Genomic DNA, 18,517 nt, shown 5'->3' on the forward strand with positions numbered 1-18,517 from the left:
GATCTCACTGTGAAGTTTATTCCGAAAATGTTGTTGACTTCTTTTCTTCTGAAATGCTCATGTGAACCAACTTGCTTAACAATCTGGGAAGTCTACTGTGACTCTTTTACACAAAGTTGTTTACGATATCGAGAATACATTCACTCAAAAGCAATCTTGTTTGGGTGTTTTCTTAGATATAGAGGGGGCTTTTGACGATGTGTCTTTCGAAGCCAAATTGGAAGCCGCACGGAGTCATGGTATATCTCCAATGTTTCATTTGCAATTGGATTCATCGAATGCTCAAACTTCTCGCCATTTCGTCTAGCAGCGGAAAAAAGGAATAAAAAAAAATAGCGAAAAAAAAATACGGAAGAAATGTGAAACATCCTAGAAAGAATTCCAAGTGGTATTTCTAAAGCAGTTCCAAAAAAAATGTAGAGGAAAATCTAGATGGAAACTTCCAGGTCCATCCGCGCCAACATAGAATTGGCAGCATCTAATCGGAATCGTCGGCTTGTTAGAAAATCAGCTAGATCTAGGAGTCTCCTTCTTGTGATCCTGCTTCAAAGCCTTGATATAAATTATCAAATGGTCCAAATAAATTGAATTTGTAAACCTTTCAAAATTGACCATGTTTACACCTTGAAAACATGCTAGACTTTGAAATACTACTTTGCTCTTATTTAGTTTTATATATAAATAAAATAAATAAAATAAGTAAAATTGTAAACTGTGTTTTTTATTATTTGGTTTTGATTTGTTATTCTGCTTTACCCGAGAAAGTGATTTAATAAAACATAAATTCAGTCCTGTTGTTAAAACTTGACTGTAATCTGAAGAGAAGCTAATCTGAGTTCCATACATTCAAAGGCCTCTAATCGGTTATTCCGATCATCATAAATTTCAGAGCTGTTCCCCGCCTAGAAAGGCACAACCAATGGGTAAAGCAAACAAAGCTTCAGTGATAATCAATATTGATAATAGTTCGCCCTTTTTAACATGCTACGTATTACCAACTAGCCGGGGGTTTCTTCTTTGTCTAAAGATTAACGCTCAGTACTGGAGATTGTAGCAAAGAAAAAAAAACTCTCGATCCGGCTGCAACTGAGATAGATGCCACCGCCAGTAAACTCATTTCAACAATTTTGACGGACCCAGTTTTCAAGGCGTTTCTTCTTCTAGACACACCAGACCCAACGGCCAGAAGCCTTGAATTATTTGAAATCATTATTTTTGCAATATCCCATCACTCCCCAATATATGTGTGTGCTGCTGCTGTATATGAACCACGGAATAGCTTCGTTTACGAATCGAGCCAGCCCCGCAGCCGGGCTGACTGGCAGGCTGGCTTTGGCTGGCTGGGCTGGTGATCGTGATATGCAAAACAGTTCGCAGCCATCATCATTGTGCGTTGTGCTCAGCGGCCCGCGAATGGCTCTCCACCATCACTACTGGCACTCCATATCTATTGTACTCTTTTAAACAGTATGCACGAAAACGCTGCCGGCGCAACGCAACGCCTGATGCCACCACGACCGTCCAGTGCTCTCGATGACTGGCCGTGAATCCACCAGCTAGGCATACGTCATTGGACGTAGACATGTCTACAATTGCAGTGTACTACATCGAACCCGAATGGGGGAGGAGAACTTGAAACTAGCGAAATGGTATGTAATATTTATTTCAAATACACACAGAAATATACAATTGATTTAGCATAAACCAGCAACTTGTGATGTTATACATTCATATATCTATTCAATACTTGGTTTATTTCTAAAATAATTGAAACTTAATTTGTTTTTTTTGTGTGTTGCTCTTTTTAAAGATTTTTCCTACGATTTAAATCTCAAATAACATAAACATCCAAATTTTACCCAATCTAATTCTCTCCCTCTGTTCGGGAGCTCCACAAGCATCGTTGTCATCTCTATTTAGCATCAGTGCGTTGCGTTCGCTGTTACATGCCTTTCGAGCACTCACATACAGTACCACAAATTCACGGTGCATTGAATCAGTTTTGGGCGAACTAGTAAAGAGAAAAACCAAATCCACCAGACCAGATAGATATGACCTGGAAATGTGAGCGTTTCTTTCTTGCTTTGAACAAAGACAGAGTCAAAAACGAAATGATTTGAGAAAGGGAACTGTACGCAGGAAATCGAACGCAAGTTTGATGAGCGTATCAAAAGCCCAATGTTTTAATGAACGCAAAAATCAAGGCAGCAATACTGCCGTTCTAAGCATAACTGTACCATGTTGTTTTTCTATGCATACTGTCCCACTGCTCTAACTTAAATTCTATCTTAAAATTTATGACAGAAAAAAGTTTTACGTTATCGTGCAATATTTATTTGTGACGCAAAAAGAAAAAAAAAATATCTAATTAACTTCAAAAGGGTCTGTAACTGAGAAAAACACGGCAAGAATGCAAAACAACATGGGACAGATATGCTCAGAAGGGCAGAATAGTAAGTACACATCAGCTTAGTTTAATCCAGCTGGTAGCACAGAAGTGAATGTGTATGGTATCGATATTAACACTTAAGATTTGATGCTAGCGAAGGATACAGTTATATGAGATTAGGGTAAAGTTCATGTTATTTGTCAATCTAAGCGTCTAAGTCTAAGACAAACTTTTCCAACTTGGACAGAGCCTGCTTCTCAGCTTACTGTTCTTGTGTTCTCAGTCATTAACTGAGAGTTTTCTTTTCCAATTACTGTGTTTGCATTTGTTACGAAAAGTTGCTGGATCGATTAGAAATCGAATCCAGACACCGTCGTCAGCATGATCTTGAGGAGGATGTACTAATTTGAACAGGGAATATGAGTCTCAATTTTAAGTTTCAAAAACGTCCATAATAAATATTAACCATGCCATGTTACGCACGTTTGTAATTATGTAATATCCCTACTTCTACAGACGGTGCTTGGTAATGTGCAATAACTTGATAAAACTATCAAAAAGAAAACTCACCATCGTCGTTCCACTAAGTCCCGGCATTGCCCTTCGGTCCGCGAAGCCTCGTTGTCCACTGAACAGGTTGCTCCTCGCGTTCGCCCCACTGGATGCGGACGAGTTCGAGGAGGAAAGCTGCTGGGACTGCTGCTGGGAACCGTTGGTACTAGCACTAGAGGTCGCAGGGTTCGTACTACTTCCGCCGACCACGCCACTTCCGCCACTGCTGGAACCACCGCTTGAAGCTGCCCCACTTCCCCCGTTCCTCGACCCCACGGTGCCCGGTGACAGTTGCGGGGGTTGACTCTGGCCACCTTGGCCCACCGGCTGCTGCCCCTGACCCTGCTGCTGCTGCTGCTGCTGTTGTTGCGAGTGAGGTGGCTGACTTGCTCCGAAGCTCCCTGCTCCCGTTGCTGCAGTTGGAAACATACCAGACGTTGGTGTGACATGGCCCGATAATGAGCTATTACCGAAACCACCCGCAGTACCTCCTCTCCCACTCAACGATGCACTACTTGGTATACTTCTCGGAGGCTGTTGGAAATTCAAGTTTGCCATAACCTGAGTCCAAGCAATCGCAGGAAAAGGGGTTCACGGTTAGAGTTCGATCCGGAGCGGGTGAATTTCGATGTCGTCGTCATGGCGTGAATCGAGGTAGAACGCATGCATGAAAAGAGAGGAGAAAAGAAAGAAAAACTTGAATTAATGCACTTCGTCTCAAGATTCATTTGTTTCATCACGATGCACAAATACACAGAGGGTCGTCGCGCTCTTCCCCAAATGCATAGCAGCGACCCTTTGCAACGTGCAGAGTAAAACAGTGGTTTCCAACCAAGAGCTCTTGTTATAATCGCACATAAGTTATGATTACGTTAATATGTTATGTGAAGCAAGGTTGGCCAGTACCTTGAACGTACTAAAGGTATATTTATAGACTTGATTTTAGGCATACGGTACTATACAGCAATGACAGGGATAACTAATCGTAAAATCAATGGCAACAAATTTCTTTAAAATTTAGACTTTTTTGTGCAACATTTGTTGAAGTCCCTTGTGTGCAGGGAAAATATATAATTCAGAGCTGCTAAAAACATTAAAAAGTAAGGGCGCCGTTATAGTTACGCGTGAGAGTGGGAGTGTGCGTTTGCGTACCCGCAAAAAAGAATATCAACAACAGCAAATCCACCCAAATCCTTTGGACGCGCACTCCCACTCTCATTTTGACGCGTCACTATGTCAGCGCAGTAATAGACCCAGTCGGACCCATGAAAGGGCAATGTGGGTCAATGTGTGGTAATGCCATTGAAAGTTTGAAATGTTCTCCTAGGCTTTGGAATTTCTACAGGGCCAATCCCCAAGTTGCGAATTCAGGGAAAGAAATTTTTCTACATTTGTTCTATGATCAGGTAATGAGATACATTACTGATATCGTATGTTGTTGTAGTGCTATAAAAAGATCTCCATCTATGGTCCACTGCACGAATTTATGCTGTCAGAGTAAGCAGTCTGACAGAAAATTTGACGTTTGAGCGGTGCCGACAGCTCTCAAACGTCAAATTTCGTGTGAGAGTAAGCAGGCCAGTATAAATTCGTGCAGTAATCCATAGGAACTCTACCCTTGTAATAGTGCACTGCATTGTTGATTACAAAATTTCTGTATGAGTGAAAGAGAAGGAGAGAACTTCGTGCAGTGACCTCAACAGGACTCTGCTTGAAATTCCCTCCCTCACTTTCACTCTCATTGAAATTTTGGTAACAACAAGGCCAAGAAACGCCAAAATCCCATACAAAATCAAAACAATGCAGTGCTCTATGAATTACTGCACGAATTTGTACTGGCCAGCTTTATCTCACACGAAATTTGATGTTTGAGCGGTGTCAGTCACACTGGGAATACATACTAGCCAAATAGCGTACTATCAATCATATTTTGGTCTAATTATTTTTTGAAACTAATCACCCAGCATACAAGAAGAGCTGTAGAAGATTTCATTGCAAGAGGATTATCTAGTTTTGAATTTTTGTCAAATTTTTGAAATTTGTATCCTTTTCCATATTAGGCAAGTTGCAAACTTTGAGCTCCATTTTCTCTAATGCCTACTTTTGTCGAATGTGACTCTTATGCAGCTATGGGCAGTGCAGGGCTTTCTTAAAAAATTTCTTCACAAGTTTCTTGAAGAATTTCTTAGCAGTTTTATAAGTAATTCCTTCTAGGTTTCCTTCAATAGCCATGCCAATAATTGTATAAAGAAATTCCTTCTTATAATCCCAGAAAGTTTGGGTCTCCAGTTAGCCTAGTGGTTAAGGCTATGGATCACCAATCCGGAGACGGCGGATTCGATTCCCGTTTTGGTCGGGAAAATTTTCTCAACTCCCTGGGCATAGTGTATTGTACTTGCCACACTTATAAATTTGTGCAACGACAGGCAAAGAATGCATCTCAATTAGGAACTGTGGAAGTACTCTAAAAACACTAAGTTGAAGAGAGGCAGGTCAAGTTCCATTGTCGAGCCATAAAGAAGAAGAATCCCAGAAAGAAATTTCTGAAGATATTTCAAATGGAGGAATTTTTGGTACAACTTCAGGAATCCATGGAGGATTCTTAGAAGGAATTCTTGGAGGGATCTCAAAAGGAATACCTGAAAAAAAATCCTGGAAGGAGTTTATGAAGCCCTTAAGGTGTCTTTGAAGGAATTCAGAGACTCAAAAAAAAAACTTGTGTAAGAATACCAGATAGAACTTTAGATGGAATCCTGAATAAACTACAGGAAAAACCTAAGATTTTCCGAAATCACAATAAAAATTCATCAGGTACTCTTGAAGGAATTGCAGAACGAACTCCCCGAAGAATTCTAGCAAAGTCAGCAAAAATGATAGAAGCTAACCCTGGAGGGAGCCCTGGAAATGTTTATGTTTTTTAAGGAATCTAATAAGATATTTTTAGAGAAATCTCGGATGAATTTCCTGGATGAAAATTTCAGAACGAATTCCTTGAGAATTTCCAGAAGCAACTCATGAAGGAATCCCGGAATTAGTTGCTGGAGCAACCCTAGTAGAGGTTCTTGGAGAAATCCTGCAAGAATTTCTTGGAGGAATCCTGGAACGTTTTTTCTGTATAAATCACTGAATAAATACCATAGGAAATCTCAGAAGAAACTGCTGCAGGAATCACCTTAACAATAATTAGCGCCTAGATGAATCTCAGAAGCAATTCCTGGATGAATATCAGAGAGAATTCCGGAATTCCTAGGGGAATCTCTAAATGAAACGCAAAAGAAGCTCTTTGAGGAATCTCAAATGGAAATTCTAGAGGAATCCTGAGGATTCCAAAGAACTTCTTCCTGAGATTTCTCAGTAAGTTTTTTTTTTGGCATTACCTTTCTTGATAATTTCCTCAGGAGTTCCTTTTTTAAAAGACAATCCATACCGTCTTCAGCCAGAGGCTGCACAGACTGAACACATTACTTACACTAGACAACGGACAACACAGAACACCCAGTGGTCCAGTGATGAATTTTTCGTTTTGACGAAAAGTTTCTACCGACCTAGACGACTGCCGCCGCTAACCGCACGGCCACGAAGCCCTTTTGAGATTCTTTCAAAAGCTCTTTCTGATATTATTATCAGAATATATAAGAAACTCCTGGTCTTCTTGGATTCTTCGAGGCGCTCCTTCTGGTATTCTACGATTCCTTCAAGAAGTCAGTTCGAAATTGCACTTGGATTCCATCAAGAGTTCCTGTTCCGAGATTCCTCCAGGAATTTCTTCCGGAATTGTTACATGTGTTCTAAATAAAATCCCTCCAGGAATTTCATCTAGAATTTCTCTAGGAATTATTTTGTGATTTATCCAGGAAATCTTTTCGGGATTTTCACATTCATTCTGATTTTCGAACGTTTTCAATTTTTAAAATTTTTGATTTGTTTGAATTCGTTTTCCATTTGATTTGCTGGCGTGATTTCTCTAGAAGTTCCTTTTCGAATTTCTTCCAGATTTTTTTCTGAGGTTTATCTAGAAAATACGGGACTCCTCTAAGAACTTTTTCTGGCATTCCAACAGGAACTCTTTACGGAATTACCCCATGTAGTCCTTCTGTATATTTTCCAGAATTTTGTTGTTCTAAGATTTATCCAGGAAATCTTCTCCGAATTTCTTCAAGAAGTTCAAGAGTAATGCCAGATACTCCAGGAGTTTCTGCAAAGTTTGCAAATTCTTTTAAAATTTTTCCGGAAGTTCGTTCTGGTTTTTTTTTATATTCCTGATGAAAATCCCACAGGAGTTTCAAAAGAAATTCCTTCAGGAGCTGTTTTCTTTTATAAAATATATTGTGGAATTACTCCAGCAGTATGGAATTCTTTTATGAGCTTGCAATAAAATTCCAACAGGACTTCCTTGAGGAACTTCACCAACGTATTCTATTTTATTTTATTTTATTGATGCACAAGGAGGCCATAGGACCAAGTCTCCAATGCAAGTCCAGGAATTCGCATTGCCATAATACACATTTGAATTTGGGAGTAGAGTAGGCATAGCAACCTCTTTAGCCCTGCGGCTTTTAAGTTTTGCGTGGCCTTAAGGATTGGGAAAGGTGGGAAATCGATGTGGTGTATTGAGCTGTAAGAGAATGTGTTGTTAGTTAAATGGTCAACGTAATTTACCTTTGGGTCGCTAGTTTGGGGTAAGCGTTTTGGACATAGGGAATCGCGCCACTTGGGCGGTGGCTTCTATATTCGTCTGTTTTCCACTATAACTCAGTCAAATTTGAACCAATTGACCAATTGGAATGTGGTGAGATAGGTATAGTATCTACCTGTGTACAGCATTTCAAGTCAATTGGTTCAAAATTGACTGAGTTATAGTGGAAAACAGACGAATATAGAAGCCACCGCCCAAGTGGCGCGATACCCTACTGGTTTTCTTTTGAAGTTGGGTTGCTCTTTCCTATTTTCGATCGATCGTGTTGTTTTTTTTTGTGGTAGGTAGTTGTGGTTAAATTTTAGTTATGTTCTTGGAATGCTACTTCTTCCTCATCGCCATCTCCATTGAAATACGATAAGCCTATGTCATTTGGCTGTCTGCGGTTTCTAGCAAATCGTCTTCCTAGTCCAATGGTTCAACGGATGCAGATGCGAAGATCATCCCTACTACTAGCAGCGTTCATCAAACTCAATTGAAGATGAAACTTGAAATATACGAACACGAAGAGCAACAAATAAAACAACGCGAATATTCTAAAAAAAAGAATGATTTCCATCCAATCTTCAGTGATCCTCACAAGCTACATCTTTCGTTCAGGCACTTTTGAATGTCCGTATGCAACTTGTGCTCACGAGAAATCTGCGTCGGCCAAGTTGGCAGAACGCGCCCATACCCCTTTCTGAACCGAAGGGCAGGGGAGGAACTCCACCAACGTCTTCGTAAACATATTCTCAAGCAGTTTTGGAATTTCTCTAGGAGTACTTTTGAGTTTCCTCCATTAGTCGTGCCAATAGAACTATCTGGAAATTTCTTCTCGGAATCCCAGAAAAAAACGGAAGACTTTCAAAAAAGCGGAATCTTTGATGAAACTCCCATAGGAATTCTAGAGAATTCTCAGAATGAACTCCTGAAAGAATCCTAGCAGGAATTCCTAGAGGAATTTCAGAAGCAACTCCTGGAAGAATTTCGGAAATAATTTATCAAGGAATCCCATGCAAAATCCCAGATGGAATCTCTGAAGGAATCTTTTAAAATACCCTGGAGGAATCCCGAAAAGAACTCCTGGATGAAACCCAGAGGGAATACCAGAGAAAACTTCAGAAAGAATCGGAACCTCTGGAAAAATCTTTTAGAAAAAAAAAACGTCTGAAAAAATCATAAGTTATTCCGAAAACACACTCAACATTCCGTGGTTCTGGGAGATTTTTCGGAACGGAATGATTTCTATGAGATTCCTACAGTTATTTGGAAGAAAATAATCCTTTCAATTTCCTTATTCCGAGCATGCCACCAGAATATCTCAACATTTTTTATGGAAATCCAGTAGTTCTATATCAGCCTCACCTCTGAACGGATTTTCTTTACAAAATTAAACTCAATTCCTCCAGATCCCAGAAATTCTCTCCAAAACTGCCATTAGGTTCTTTCCGAATTTTCCTGAAAGTCAAGTCAGAGTTCATCCCTAGAATTTCAACAGATTTTCTTGGAAAATTTGTCCATAGGATTTAATCTCTAGAACCGACATGTCAGCCAGCATTCCCATAGGAGCGCGCCAGTATTACAATGAAAACTTATTTCAGATTTTCCTTAGAATACCCCAGCAAGTCACAAATGAGCGCACTGTTCCTCGCGAGTAAAGCACACTTTTCGACAGATTCGAAGAGGGTATTCTGCTTAGAGGTTTCGAAAAGTCGGTACAACAACACTTTTCGTAAATAAAAGAAAATCGGGTTAAGTACGGTTCCTTTGAATTCCACTAAGAATTTGCATCCTTTGACAGATACGTATTTCGACCTCAACTGTAAGGTCGTCTTCAGTGTCTTGTACTTGACTCGACAGGTTAATCATCAACACTTTTCGAATTTAATCACCCATGCGATCCGACGAAAAAGTTCAAATCGTAAACAACAAGGCCCCGATACGCCAAGGACTTCGAACTATTTTCCTTAGCAACCGCAGCATGCTGTACCCTATTCTGGTGAAAATGCAATGTGACCTTTATAATTGTACCTACATATTGCAATAATTGAATTCATAGGAATAGGATAAACATGTATAATGTGCCTCAATGAAGCAGCCCTCTTCAAATTTCCAGAGAATTTTATAAGTAGGGTGGGGCGGGGCAAGTTGGGTCAGTGCCATTTTCGGGCGCATTACTTATGTTTTGATTATGTTAATAATTTTGTTAGATGACCAGCATGAATATACAAAAGTTTGGGGCATTGATTGAAAAATTATTCCCCCTCATTGGAAATGAAAACATAAAATGGTTTTAGCCATTTTTCTTAAGCGATACATTCCATATAATCTCCATATAAACGGCCGCGGGGCAAGATGGGTCAACTTCAATTTTGAACGTATTTTTGGAGCATTCAAAAGTTATTTATTTTTTATTACAAGACTATCCCATAAATGACTTTAATCAAGCGGAATGAACGCTCAAAATTATAACATAAAATTATGATAATTTATTTGTGAAAACATCGGTTTTCAAGTCGTCTTAAAACCACTGAAATCGTAAAGTTTTTTATATTCCAAATAAATTTATAAAATGTTTACTAGTAGCTCTTGTCTACTCAGTATGGATATGGAGCATATATGAATGCGGAACAAATCTTATATTTTGACGTTTTTCGTTGAGAAAATGTGAATTACTTAAAAGGTGACCCATCTTGCCCCGCACTTTTTTCACGGCACAAAATCGATCACTTTTTAAAACTGCTTGTTTAACATCATATTTTGTATTTAATGAACTTTTTATCGACTTTTAGCATAGCTAACTAGTGTATTAAAGAGTAGCGGACAAATACAAACCAATACGATTTATATTTACAAAGTTATGGTGATCCATCCTTAGGTGACCCATCTTGCCCCGCCCCACCCTACACGGGAAAAAACCCGTTTCAGAAAACATTTAATTTAGGAAAAATCATTAAATCATAAAATATGCCACTTTACGATATCCCAGTGATGGAAAATGTAATAAAAATGTCATTACATTTTCACTGCACTTAGTCGGAAATGTGAATCGGCGACATTATTGATTTTCATAGCTAATCAACGTTACGGACTGGTGATGCGTACGAAATTTACACCGAAAATGGTGTACATAGAAAAATGGCATGATTTTTTTTTTCATGAAATTCCACGAAATTTCATGAATTTTTCCACCCCTGAGTATGAATACGAGTCATATCATGGTGATAACGACGACTATCATGAATATTTCTTACCTTTTTGATAGTCATGATTGTCAAAGACGTTATGAGAAGCCATGTTTTGTTTACATTTATCAAACATTATGACGCTGAATCATAGAACCATTCCGCTGAGTCATGACACCATAAAATGGCAGCATAGCAACAAGTTACAAACGGGTACGAGCTTTGTACTTTTCACACAAACCTGCGAAGCCATTTCTTGGTTTTTGTGCCATTATGATTGGCTGTGTTTCGTGATAAGACAAAGTATTCTTTAACTTGTAAGTCATTATCTATTAACTCTAAACTAATCAAATATTTATGACAGTGACTCCACTGAGCGCCCCATTGGGGATCTTCTGCTGCAAGAGGGAAGGACTCATTTTGTATGCAGAATTAATGATACTTCACAGAAAAGATATTTTTTCTTCATCTACTGTGACGCCTGATTCAAATCACTCATTTGTGGATCAAAATTCCTCATGCACCATTCAACATAAATTGAGCTACCGGTGTTAAGAACTAACAAGAAGTGATTGGAATTAGAAGCGGGCACGGTAACAAAACTTGAAGAAGTTTAACATATGTAGGTAGTTCCCATTTTATTGAAAGCTGTTTCCAAATGTTTGCCAATGGAACCGAAATTATAAATGTCAAGTACCCATTTCATAAATAAGGCTTATGTTTTCATAATTGTTGTCATGGTTTTAGGGTATATGCGACATGACATTATGATTCAGTTTACCACTTTTTACCGATAGAATCAAAAACATAAAGGAAAAGTACTAGTTTCATGAATAAGGTTTCATCAATTGTTATCATGGTTCAAAAAGTATATAAAAAGTACAAAAAATCTCAATGCAAGGCTTAACAATCTCCTCTTGGTCTATGATCTTTATCCTATTCCGTTAAAGTTGGGACAAACCTATGTCGCATTGGGTGGATTGACCAACAAATTCAAAGGTTGCGACATTATCGCTATTGTTGCGCGATGGTTGAAATATGATTCAGTGGTTCTGTGACCTAATTGGATAAAGCGCCGGTCTAGAGAATACAGAGTAGTGGGTTCGAATCGCACCAGAACGCGATTTTTGTTCACAAATTCATCTTTCGATTTGTCAATTGGCCACATTCTGTGGCTTGCAAGTGAAGAATTCAATTTGGCTTTGACCCTATGACTTTATCCATGTGGTAATGCTCTACAGCGCGGAGAACCTTTTCAAAAATTCTCCATAGTAATTCCCATATAAACCTATTTTACTTTTGGGCCACCATTAGAACACCTCCGAAACGGCTGAAAATTTGACAGGCTTCTAGTTTTGCACCAAGGATTGAACATATGGGAGCTTTGAATTTTTGACATGTTTAAAGTCTGAACTGCCCTAATGGGCATCCATCTAGAGGATTGGGAGTCGTAGGTTCAATTATCACCGGAAAACATGTATTTGTTTAATTGTATAATTCAAATCTCAATTTTTTCATCAAACACGTGTTTCTGTTTGCGTGAATGTCAAAGCAATCTAACGTTGTAATTTCCAATTAGCTTGGCAAAGTAGCTAGCCTAAGCAAAAATCGAGAAATTGACATCTGTTGATACTATTGATACTTTTAAACTTTCAGAAAGTCTCGAAGATTCTAAATATACATTTTACAAGTATTTGCGAAGTTCCTGTTGAAAATTTCAAATTGGTAGCTTTGACAAATAATGCTTCCAGCGAATTAATATACACAGTGCTTCTAAGAATACAAAGCTTAGAAGCAAGTTTTATCCTAATTAATATAAATAATAATCTGCTTCTTTACTATGTCACTATTTTTAATGTTTTTAATGGACACCTTCTTTAAAAAACACATTTGTTAAATAACAGTAACAATTGAAGGAAATAATTTGAGAACCACTGACCTAACCGAACGACCGCGAGTTCCCAAGAGACGTCGACGTCGGCTTCAGCTTGCTTTATGACCTACGAACGAAGCATTGAAGAAGCATTGGAGCCATCAAAGCGCTCAGAAGAGTCAAAGCAAGTGGAGAGCAAGGCAGGGAACACAGAAAGAATTTCTTCTATCGGACAATGGGATCTCAACTCAACATCACTTCGAAGGCCATTGTGTTACAGTTCCTTCCTTCGAACTCTTCACCGTTTTTCTCCACCGCTTTTCTTGGATGGGTCGTCTCTGTGGGGGTGGTAAGCGCTTGCAACGCAGAGGAGAAATAAATTGTGCAAACTAAATGCATCGAAAGCAATTTATTCGCCTACAATGGGCAGCGAGTGAGAAAGAGGAGACGGTGTTTAGGCCTCCACTTACATTTTGCAAAACAATCGGCAAAAATTTACATTGACATGAAGAAAGCTTTGTTTTATGTTACTTGAATCTACTTATTTTCTACTTGGTGGTGAGGCATTGCTTATGAAGCATGTTGATACATTTTTGGATATCTCCAACTTTCAACAAGTTTGTTATGTATGCTAAAGGGCAGCAAGATGGGTCACCTAAGAAATTAATCCTTAAAAGTATCTGAATCAAAATCAAATACTATCGTTTTCTACCACGACCTTTAGATGCACTTGTTAGCTATGATTTAAGATGATTGAAAGGTCATGAAGCTTGAGGACTATTTTTTCAACAAGCAGTTTTTTTTTGCACCACCAGGAGTATTACAAGGAAACATGAAGCATGTTTGATCGAATGTTTTGTTTGAATTCTAAACAATACATATTTGATAAAAAAAAAATAACTTCCAAAAATGTCGCCCTGTACGAATTCATATTTGAAAACATCGGCCTGCATATGTAAATCAATATTTTCATGAATTACGTTAGTTCACAAACATATGATTTGTACATTCGATCACTTTTTGGCATCCATTAGCATGAGAATGTCAATTAGTAGTGTTTTGCGCTGTATGTTGCTGATTATTATTCAAAAACGATAAACACTAATTTTGCAATCAGCTGATGGTGACGACACGTTCTCCGAACACTGTCCGGAGCTGTTGTTAGACATGACGGACGACGACGTCTCTTAGGACGGTATAGGACGCTTCTAGCTTTTCGAGCAAACACCATATGAACAGGGCTGGTAGCGATCAGGTGGCAAAATAATAGTGACTTTAGTGACCAAAATTAGCCAAAAAGTGACCAAAAAGTGACTGAATAGTGACCTCAGAATTAATAGAAAATTGAGTTTCTATGTTGAACTTTCGATGAATTAACGATTTGCCAAGAAAATCAATGCCTAACTTTAAACTTCCAGAGTTTGTGCTCATGAATACTTTATTGATTAATCTTTTTTTTTGTTTTGGAAAGTGTTCAATTAAGGCTCAAGCATCCGTCATCATTTTTCAGAAAATGAAAAGCAGTTTTTGCGCTCCAGATCAAAAAAATGACCATGAAAATGTATTCACTGCATCCCATTCGTTATGTGGAATACAGTGAATACTTTTTCATCGCAAAAACTTTTGTTTTGGACGAAAAAACTGCTTTCAAATGTATGATGATAATGATGATTTCAATGACGAATTGTTCAAAGTTAAGTAAGCCTTAACTATATTTTTTGCTATTTTCGAAAGTTTGGATAACTGATTGTTGATGACAATAAAAATATCACCTTATCGTACTTCATCACGCAAGACAATATGGTTTTAATTTGTTTGCACGTTTGCAGACATTGGGCACTCTTTAAGTTCAATACTGTTTCTTGTTTTGATGATGTATACTACTGATTAATATAATATGCTAGGATGTTTTCGATCATCTGGCAATCATTTGACTCATTTGTCTATATCTCAGTTCAGAAGCCTAATATTGAAATGAGGTGTTCGACAAACTTGTAGATAAGTGTTTTTCCTTCAATTATCACCAAGGACGCCATATATTTACTCTTATATTTACGGCATAGAAGTGTTAGTATGAGTAGGTGTTACTAGCGCTCTCACGCCGTGTATATGAGAGTTATTCCTTGATGATAATCGTAGGAAAAACAATTATCTACAAGTTTGCCAAACACCTCATTTTAATATTAGGCTTCTGAACTGAGCTATGGATAAATGAGTCAAATGATTGCCAGGTGATCGAAAACATCCTTGGATGAATACTAGCCGAGCGACCGAAACTTCGAAACCCCTGTTATTTTCAAGAAATTTTGTTTTACACCGAAGTATCATGTAATTGGCACAATGGTGTGCGCTTTACCTGGGTGAATCTGTTAGAGATACTATAATTATAGCAGGCGTTCAGACCGAACGCCAATCGTAGTAGCCTAGATTTAAATTCAAATAAAATTTTTTCACTTCTGTTTCTACCACTGCACAAAGTAGTTCGTTTTACTGCCTACCTACTCCAATAGGTTATGGGCCCAGGTATTTTTTCAAAAGAAGATTCCAGAAGCAGTTTAGAAAATGTCTCTCGGAGCTGGTGACCACCGGGCGGAACGGGTTCCGCAAGCCCCGCAACAGATCCAGAACCTTTCAAGCCTTCCCCCCATCGAGCGGCTGAGCGGCCGCGAAAATTGGCCCACGTGGAAGTTTGCGGTGGAAACGTATCTGGAACTGGAGGAGCTGTGGGAAGCAGTCAAGCCGATTCCCGACGCGGATGGGACGCTACCGGCGGTCGACGAGAGGAAATGCAGAAGAGCACGTGCGAAGATTATTCTCCTGTTGGATCCTATCAACTACGTGCACGTGAAGGACGCGAAAACGGCCCGTGAGGTTTGGGCGAAGCTTGAGGCAGCGTTCGAAGACACCGGCCTGACACGCCGGGTGGCGTTACTCAGGAAGCTCATCACGACGACGCTTTCGGCGTGCGGCAACGTGGACACGTACGTAACGGAAATCATTTCCACCGCTCATAACCTTCGAGGCGTTGGTTTCGAAATTTCCGAGGAGTGGATTGGTTCCCTTCTACTGGCTGGCCTTCCGGAGGAGTACAAGCCAATGATAATGGCGCTGGAAAATTCCGGCACCCCCATCACCGGCGACAGCATCAAGACGAAGCTGCTCCAGGAAGTGCAATTCTCATCGGACAAGACGGCGTTCGTTGGAAGGAAACCATTTCCAGCGAAACCGAAGCAAGGCGTACCCGAAACCCGGTCAGCTGCGCAGTCAAAAGGTCCGAAGTGCAAACGTTGCCACAAGTACGGGCACATTGCGAGGGAATGCCAGGTAAGAAGCGAGACGAAGAAAGGATCGGCATTTTGCACGGTGCTGAACACAACTGGTTGCCATAGCAACGACGGTTGGGTTTTCGATTCGGGCGCATCGGACCACTTCACCATGAATCGCAGTATGTTGGTCGACCCAAGGCCGGCGAGCGGCGTTGTCATGGCAGCGGATAAAGGTGTGATGGAGATTGCTGCGACCGGCACCGTCAAGCTTTTTCCGAAATGTTTCCCGGAAAATCCACCGATAGACGTGCACAACGTCAAGTTCATCCCAACGATGTCGAACAATTTGCTGTCGGTGAGCCAAATCGTGCGACGAGGTCACGTGGTGCAATTTTGCAATCGTGGCATGAAGGTAATCGACCCCGCTGGTGACGTCATCGCAACCGGTACTCACGATGTGACGAATGGCCTATTTCGTTTCGAAGAGTCCGAGGAGCAAACCGCTCTGTCGCTCGCAGCTACGCCAGTCAACTTGGACGTCTGGCATCGGAGAATGGGACACCTCAACGTCCGAAGTCTGAAGCTTCTGAAGAACGGTCTTGCATCCGGGATCGAATTCAAGGAGTCAGCGAAGGAAAACTGCACGGTGTGCGCCATGGGTAAGCAAACTCGACTCCCATTTTCAAGCGGCGGTCATCGTGCCACCGGCGTGTTGGAGCTTGTCCACACGGACATTTGCGGACCAATGGAAGAAACCTCGTTAGGTGGAAGCCGGTACTACGTGTCGTTTGTGGACGATTGGACGCGGCGCATATTCGTCTACTTCCTGGAGACGAAATCCGAAGCTGAGGTGCTATACGCATTCGACCAGTTTCGCGCCCTAGCGGAAAAGCAAACCGGAGCCAAGCTGAAGGTCATCAGGAGCGATAACGGTAAGGAATACTGTAATAAATCGTTTCAGAAGCGCCTTGCCGAGGCTGGCATCATCCACCAAAAGTCAACCGAGTACACACCGGAGCAAAATGGGTTGGCCGAGCGTGTCAATCGAACCGTCGTCGAGCGTGCAAGGTGCATGCTATTCGAGGCGAAACTACCGAAGTCTTTCTGGGCGGAAGCGGTGGCAGCTGCGACGTACGTGATCAATCGGTCTCCCACCAAAGGTCACGAATTGACACCAGAGGAAGCCTGGAGCGGAAGGAAGCCCGATCTTTCCCATGTGAGAGTTTTCGGTACGAAGACGATGGCACACGTTCCCAAGCAAAAGCGGAAGAAGTGGGACGCGAAATCGAAGGAGTGCATCCTGGTCGGTTTCGACGAGCTGACCAAAGCCTACCGCCTTTACGACCCAGTGAAGAAGGACGTCTTCAAGAGCCGTGACGTAGTGTTCATGGACGAACTGTCTCAATCCGGGACGCGGGCGCAACCAGTCGCCATGGAGAGCAAGCCAACTCGAGTGCGGACGTTCGTTAATTTGGACTTCGACGTCAGTCCGATAGAAGCGAATCCACCAGCTGAACCACCGCGGCCTACAGTTGAAGAAACTCCCGATGACGAAGCATCTGGATCCGATGAAGATTTTTATTCGCAAGCAGAATCAAGCGCAGGCGAATATTCAGATGGTGCTGAGGGTGACGTGACAATTACGGCGCTCCCACCGCGACAATCTTCATATCCACCGGAGTCACAGGTGTTGAGGCGCAGCGGTCGGGAGCGCGCAATTCCAGGCAAGTACCACGATTATGTATTTCCGAACAAAGGCTATCCGTTTCCCCCTCCTACAGGACAGTCTGACCAACCCGGTCGGAGCGGTCTGCAACAAGGACTGAAGGCCAGCAAACATCCGGCGAGGAAGTCGGGTGATCCCCAAACGCGAACGGAGGCGCTGCGAAGCGGCGACGCGTCTCTATGGCAATCCGCCATGGACGAGGAGTTTCGGGCGCTGATCGACAACGGCACGTGGGAGTTGGTACAGCTTCCGGCTGATAAGAAGGCTGTCGGCTGCAAATGGCTCTTCAAGACCAAGCAGGACGAGAACGGCAACGTAGTACGTCACAAAGCGAGGATCGTCGCTCAAGGCTTTTCGCAGCGCTACGGGACGGACTACGACGAGGTCTTCGCACCGGTGGCAAAGCAGACGACGTTTCGGACACTGCTGACCGTTGCCAGCCGGAAAGGGTCCATCGTAAGGCACGTCGATGTCAAAACAGCGTATTTGAACGGTGTGCTTGAAGAAACCGTTTACATGCGCCAACCCGAAGGATACCACGTCGGGGACGAGAGGACGGTTTGCCGATTGAGGAGGAGTCTGTACGGCCTGAAACAGTCAGCGCGCGTATGGAACCGTAAAGTGGATGCTGTTTTCAAGTCCATGGGATTCCAGCCGACCGAATCGGATCCGTGTTTGTACGTGCGGCGTACGAATGGTTCGGTAGCGTACATTCTGATATACGTCGATGACATGATCATCGTAACGCAGACGGCGAAGGAATTCCAGTCCATCTTGAAGATGCTTCAACAACAGTTTTCCGTAGCGGACCTCGGAGACATCAGTCACTTTCTTGGCGTACAAGTCGA

At 41.4% G+C, this 18,517-nt stretch overlaps 1 protein-coding gene across 4 annotated transcripts in view; it reads right to left on the reverse strand.

Annotated features, from left to right (window-relative positions):
• Positions 1-18,517, reverse strand: part of LOC109431859 (regulator of gene activity) — an 81,611-nt gene that overhangs the window by 39,949 nt on the left and 23,145 nt on the right. For all 4 annotated transcript variants that reach the window (XM_062856056.1, XM_019708121.3, XM_062856055.1 and 1 more), the window contains exon 3: positions 2,960-3,502. In XM_062856056.1, the coding sequence (XP_062712040.1) occupies positions 2,960-3,499 (540 nt within the window). In that variant the 5' untranslated portion in view covers positions 3,500-3,502. The remainder of the gene's footprint in view (positions 1-2,959; positions 3,503-18,517) is intronic.

Source organism: Aedes albopictus, chromosome 3, assembly GCF_035046485.1.
Source record: "Aedes albopictus strain Foshan chromosome 3, AalbF5, whole genome shotgun sequence".
NCBI classification, from domain to species: Eukaryota; Metazoa; Arthropoda; class Insecta; order Diptera; family Culicidae; genus Aedes; species Aedes albopictus.